The 6,698-nt window shown below is 36.1% G+C and overlaps 1 protein-coding gene across 4 annotated transcripts in view; it reads left to right on the top strand.

The window, feature by feature from the left end:
• Window positions 1-57: 57 nt before the first annotated feature.
• LOC125678944 (hamartin-like) overlaps window positions 58-6,698 on the top strand; it is a 34,403-nt gene continuing 27,762 nt past the window's right edge. The window contains exons 1-7 of one of the 4 annotated variants that reach the window (XM_048917767.2): window positions 58-650; window positions 1,716-1,771; window positions 3,820-3,977; window positions 4,166-4,269; window positions 4,687-4,839; window positions 6,011-6,155; window positions 6,296-6,310. In XM_048917767.2, the coding sequence (XP_048773724.2) occupies window positions 3,848-3,977; window positions 4,166-4,269; window positions 4,687-4,839; window positions 6,011-6,155; window positions 6,296-6,310 (547 nt within the window). In that variant the 5' untranslated portion in view covers window positions 58-650; window positions 1,716-1,771; window positions 3,820-3,847. The remainder of the gene's footprint in view (window positions 651-1,715; window positions 1,772-3,819; window positions 3,978-4,165; window positions 4,270-4,686; window positions 4,840-6,010; window positions 6,156-6,295; window positions 6,311-6,698) is intronic. The other 3 variants (XM_048917764.2, XM_048917766.2, XM_048917765.2) reach the window with 3 other exon arrangements.

Genomic DNA, 6,698 nt, shown 5'->3' with positions numbered 1-6,698 from the left:
AAACATTGATAATTAAATGAAATCACTCTCTATAACAACTTGCTGAGGTGGTGGTTTTTTGGGGGTTTTTTTCGTTTTGTTTTTTTTTTACTTTTGTCACACATATTCCTGCATTCCAGTGTCAAAAAATGGAGAGATTTTTTTTTTTAAAGTTACAATTTAAGTTACGGAGAGACAGTATTTTATCAAACATTTAAATCTTTTAGTAAAGCACAAGTATTTCTTGATTAGCCTATGGTGGAAGTAAAAGTACAGTTGTTGAAACTTTTTAATGTGTATTGTATAAAAATATTGCCTTCTCGGGTCACAATAAGTGCCGGAATTTGATATCAGTTTGACTTTGGTTTTAACGTGCTATTAATAACATCCGATATTCATCGGACGATTCGATTTCATAAAAGGTAGTCAGTACGGTAGTGGTTTACGATGACATTTTCCCACTGATGCGATTCGGTATCATGTAAGAAAATATCATCCTTTTCTAGTAGTAACATTGCTAATAGTTTAACCTTTTTCTATATTACATCATACCATTGAAAAGTTTTTGCAGTAAGGCTGAAGCTGTAACCTGATTACCCCTTGATCGACTTTCATGTAAATCAGTCCTCTCGTGATACAGGCATTAGAAGGGCAGAACCGTAGGCCTACTGGTGAGCGGTCTTTTATTATTCTTTATTTTTTTCAAGAATTATTATTTTTATTCATTATCAAAACGTCATACGACAACTTTGCATCTGTGATATTTTTTCCTTGAATATGGTCATCACCACATTTATTCTCTTAGTTGATGTATTGCAGACGAATGAATGAGTAATGTTCAGATGTCATATTGAAGTAATGGTGACTAGGTCATGATGTACTGTTCAACATCACTTGTTAATAGCCAACATTTTTACGGTTTACTTTGTTAAAATGTTGTTGTTGTTGTTTTTTTTTTTTTTTTTTTATACAACACATCCTTTCGAAAGGCTAAATAAGCCATATTTTGTAAACCTATACTAATACCCATTGGTATTGTATCATTGTATATGGGTAGGAGGTATGTACATCAAAGATGGGTTATGTTGTGCTACCGAAAAATTATACACCCATTTTTCTCAATACTTGTATTTTATATTGGTGTAATTAATTAAGGGGACCCTTAATTACACATCACCCATTTACATGCCAGGGATTTATCAAGGTTCCTGTAACTACCCATAAAGTAGTGTTAAATCTAAAGCAAACTAGCATGGTGCTGTGCCATGCCCTTTTTGGCTGGTGCCCTTTTCAATTGCACCTTGCCCTTTTTTCTCTGTAATTTTTTAAAAACTATTTGTTAATATTTAGAGACAATTGTTCTTTTAATTATTTCACAAGGTTGATTGAAAAGTTTAAAATCAAGGCAGCAGGTATTAACTTTTAAAGAGGCTAAATGATTATTTTACTACTATCATAGTATGATACAATGAAAGTGCCCTGAAATTGTCTTGCAGCGACGCTAAGTGCCCTTTTGAATATATGACATGTGTGCCCTCTCTAGATCCTAGATTTAACACTACATAAAGGGTACTTTTCCTCTTGTGACTTAAATGAATATCTCCCCTTCTACAGGAAGTCAGTTCCCTTCAGTTGTAGAAAATTCTTGATAAAATTTTGGAGAATTTCCCTAAGACTATAAATCATAACAAATGTTTCTTTGTACATACTTTACAACCAGTTTTTATTTTTATCAGAATCCAATAATATAGATGTCATTGATCAGTCAGTAAAGACCAGCATCAAAGAGGAGGTAAGAAAGAGGCCATTCTGCGTGATGACAGAGTATACTTCAGACAGGTTAAAGGAAACAAAAGACAGACATTGAACGACTTCACAGATATAATTAACAGTAGAACAGGATGTAATGTATCTGAAAGAACCGTTAGAAGACAACTTTCTTTGGATGGCTATAAATGATATGTTGTTTCTAGCATATAACTACATCTTCTGTACACCGAGAGCATAAGGCAGGGTTTTGTTGGCAGAAATTATTATGGACAGTTCATTAAAATTGATCTATAGTCATATTGAGACTTAATAGAATTACCACGTTTTGGCAGGTTCAGGTTTGGTACTTTTGTAAAAGTTCATATTTTTTTTATATACCCAGGTTACAAACAGTGACCTCTGCAAATTGTGTGTTTGTTGCATGCAGTATTCAGAGAAAAATCATGAAAAAATCGTTATCCAGGAATTCGGGTTTCAGTCGTACTACATTTACTGCTTATTCAATGGCTCTTTCTGACTCTTGGCAGAAGCATTGTCCAAGGTCGGCAAGTGCACTGTCCAAAGTCGGCTTGTGGAAGTGCTGCATTACTACAGGCCAAATATTTTCATCAAGGATTGAAATGTATTTATCAGTGTTTATATTGCCATTAACTGGTGACACGGTCCCTATTCCATGATATGAAATGCATCCCCAAAACATAACAGATACCTGGCAGGTGTGCTTCTTGTCTCCGAACTCGCCTAGACATTCAGGTCATAAACACGATCGTCAGACTTGGTCCAAACTTAAACTTTGTTATTGTTTCTCAACACGATTTTAGTTTCAACACTGAAAATTACTCTAGATCCCAATTTCACGAAATGTCCATGTTAATTTCTGCTGACAAAACCGTGTCCTACCCTCTCACCGAAATGACACGGATCACTAAAACGTTTAAATGTATGTCGAAGTTATACTCGATTGCAAAGTGTTGAATCCACATAGAAACAATGTCAAGGTGAACGCGCAATGTGTTGATGAATTGTAAAATTGGACAAGTTTGTGACATTTAGCAGGAAAAGAAAGGGTCCTGAATGTAATAATCACCACGATCAGCCATCTGTATCTACAAAGCAAGTGCAATATGGCAAAACGAAGGAAATCCAAGGATATCATAACTCATGGGAGGAAACTTGGTCATGGCTTTATCATGATGAGCACACAGAAATAGATATGAATGAATTGATTTTATAACAGGATTCAGTGTTAAATCCGTGTAAAAATGAGGAGCCTAAGGCCATCTCCCCTTTGATATCAGATTTGGAGGAATTCGTATAATTAGGGGATGTCTGTGCAAAATAGCAATTCCAACATCAACTATGCTTTTAGCATTCATAATTCTTTAAGCTACTATCATTAGAATTGATCAAATATTTCTGGTTACCTATAAATTAAAAGAATAAAGAAAGCATTCTGGCTCATTTTAAAAACAGCTTTCACAGTTTTCTCTAACTATACAGTTACTTGATAGGTATAGTATATTCTATATAGATTTTCATAATACAAGGTCTCTTAGATACACATGTACATAGATTGTGTTAAGAAAGATACCTTTGCATGTACATGTACATGGCCCATGGGAAGTTTTGCCCTCTATGAAATGGCCCATGAGAGGTTTTGTCCTCTATGATATAGCAAGCTCCTTGTCTTTTGATCAGATTGCCCATTTTACAACAAGGATTAATTCTATTAAATAGTCTTGATTTCCACATACTCCAGATGCACTGATTTTCGTCAAATCTATTTCTTGGTGTTTCAACATTTTATCATGGAGAGTTGCATGCTGTAAAATAATGACATGTTCTGTTAAGAAAGTTATTAGGGATGAAAGTTATTTCCACAGAAGTCTTTCTTATCGGTGTATTGTAATACATTGTAGAGGGAGCTGCAGTCCGAGTTTTTCTTTTCGGTGTATTGTAATACATTGTAGAGAGAGCTGCAGTCTGAGTTTTCTTATTGTTCTATTGTAATACATTGTAGAGGGAGCTGCAGTCTGAGCTTTCTTATCGGTCTATTGTAATACATTGTAGAGGGAGCTGCAGTCTGAACTGAGTCGCCATGGCGGTGAACTCGGTAGATGGACGCGGAGTACAGGTAGATGTGCGGGAACTCTTCAACTTACTGGAGTCCAATCAACTGAAAACTGTGGATGAAATTACTGAAGAAATTCAGCAGCATCTCAGTGCTGGTGTGTAATGTGTACTAGTTCTAATGGACATGTTATATTTCCTTTTATTTGATATCAAAATGATGGTAGCGACTACCTCAGTATATGATAATTAAATAAATGATGTTTGACAAGGATAATAGTTTTTACTAAGTAACGAACAGTTGGTAGTGATATTAACTGATTTGAGTTGGGGGTTTTTTTCGCAGTGAAGGAGTCATGGCTGATAAACAGTTTAGTGGACTACTACTACATTGCTCAGACTGAGCGAGTCATTGATATACTCATGTCTGTCCGGGAACCTCACGACAAGGTATAAAGCTTACCTGTTCTAACTCGCCTCGTGAGGGGCAGTACGAACCTCACGACAAGGTATAAAGTTTACCTGTTCTAACTCGCCTTGTGAGGGGCAGTACGAACCTCACGACAAGGTATAAAGTTTACCTGTTCTAACTCGCCTTGTGAGGGGCTGTACGAACTTCAAGACAAGGTATAAAGTTTACCTGTTCTAACTCGCCTTGTGAGGGGCTGTACGAACTTCAAGACAAGGTATAAAGTCTACCTGTTCTAACTCGCCTCGGCAGTACGCTTACGGAATTTGACATCATGTTTCACAGATTGAGTTAAAGTTTACTGCTGATTACTCTCTGTCTCTTTCTGGATTCTTTTTAAATATTTAAGAAAAATTATAAGTTCACCTTTTATTTCATTGTTCATATCGTGTTTCCAGCACCTGGTAGAAAAGTTAGCTGATGGGATAAAAAGCGAAAAGCACCAACTTCTGGCTATGAAACTTCTCCTGCATGTAGTGTGCAAACAGCCCATGTGGGTCCATAAGTTAATTAAACCACCAATATTTCCAGCGCTCATCAGATGTCTCAAGGTCAGGAGTCTTTCTCTCTCTCTCTCTTTCTCTCTCTATCTCTTTGAGGGTGATGATTGATTGATTGTTTGTTTTATGTCCCATCAAGAAATTTTCACTCATATTGAGACGTTCCCAGTTGTAGGTGTGAAGTTCCACAAATTTAGACCTTTGCTTAGCACTCAGGGCTGTAGCAGTGAGAGTTCTTTATTTTGTGATACGGCACCTCCGTTTTAAGGTCTTATCCGAAAGACCCATGATTCTCACTTTTAAATGCCGAGCATTTGGCAAAGGAGCAATCACTACCTATGTTTATGTCTTAGGTTTAAGGCAGCCATGGCATAAGCAGGGTTCAAACTCACAACCTCTCGGTTATGAAGCAAGCGTTCTACCACTGAGCTACTGCGGTATTTAGAGCGTGGAAATGTTACATGTGTAACTTTCCTTGAAATGAATATATTATCATTAGCTCATGACCTACAAGTATGCCAAATGCTTCATTAAAATTGATTTTGTGCCATTTCACCTTGGAAAAAAAACATTTGCTTTGATAAGAATTTTTTCAGCATTAAAACATATTTTCTTTGATAAGATTTTTTTTTCAGTATTATCAGGTCCCATGGGGATCCAGGTTAGAATAGGTCCTCAGTACCCCTTGCTTGTCATAAGAGGCTACTAAATGGGGTGGTCCTTCGGATGAGACCACAAAAACCAAGGCCCCGTGTCACAACAGGTGTGGCACGATAAAGATCCCTCCCTGCTCAAAGGCCGTAAGTGCCGAGTCTAGGCCTAAATTTTGCAGCCCTTCACAGGCATTGGTGACATCTCCATATGAGTGAAAAATTCTCAAGCAGGACGTTAAACAATATGTAATCAATCAATCAGCATTATCAGGAAATCTGTCAGTACCCTGACTTATCACTGATGTAGTTCCTAATACTGTATATTCCTTAATATATGTGAGGAATTTATTATCATGTCATTTTGCAAGAGGCATCACTCATGAAATAAAATTATTTGCTTTTATTTTTCTGTTGTTAAAATACATGTAAGAACTCTTGATTATCAGACCACACACGAATTAATGTTCATGCGATTTGATGTATTCGAGTGATTTTGCTATATTAAGTATGCACATAAACAACAGTAGTGCTAAATGATGTTCATGTTGATATTTCTGTTTGTATTGCAGACCGACACAGACATTCCCTTGTTGATGACCGGAGTGATGGTCATTACAGTCCTACTGCCCGCTATTCCGTCACTGGTCGGCAAACACCTTCCGGACATATTCGACATTTTTGGTCATCTCATTAACTTCAATGTGAAGAAGCCAAGTAAGGTTCCTTGTTCCACATTGTATAGTGTATTTCTTATCCGGATCAATGGCTTTAGGGCATGAAATAAATATTTACGATATTGGTAATTATATGAGTTTTCTTGGTGTGATGTTGAAGGTTGTTATAATTTGCTATAGGTTCTCCGAGAGAGGGTAAATATAAAATGTGTGGTTTTGTCATGGCATGTTTCTAGTTGGTATATGGAAAGCTTTTAGAGTAACATTCATCCATTTCAAAATTAGATGTGCATCCATTTACTGTTAAATAATGTCATATTTAAGCAAAGTATAGGCACAAATGTAATTTGTACTACATGTACTAAATAAGTATTTCAATAGGTTTACTATGGTAGAAGAATATGTAGTAAATTATTGCATTATATGCTAAGTTCTAGAATTTCAGATGAAATAAGAATTAAATTTCAAAATGAAATATAATGAGCTTGTCTCTCATATTGTTGTATATTACTTTATGTACTTTGCTAATTTTAGTTGAGGAACTGTAGCATACAAGTTCTAGTGATATATGATGGACAGATGA

The sequence above is a fragment of the Ostrea edulis genome, chromosome 2 (assembly GCF_947568905.1).
Source record: "Ostrea edulis chromosome 2, xbOstEdul1.1, whole genome shotgun sequence".
NCBI lineage: Eukaryota > Metazoa > Mollusca > Bivalvia > Ostreida > Ostreidae > Ostrea > Ostrea edulis.
The sequence above is the reverse complement of the archived record's forward strand: the minus strand, read 5'-3'. Positions and strand labels throughout refer to the sequence as shown.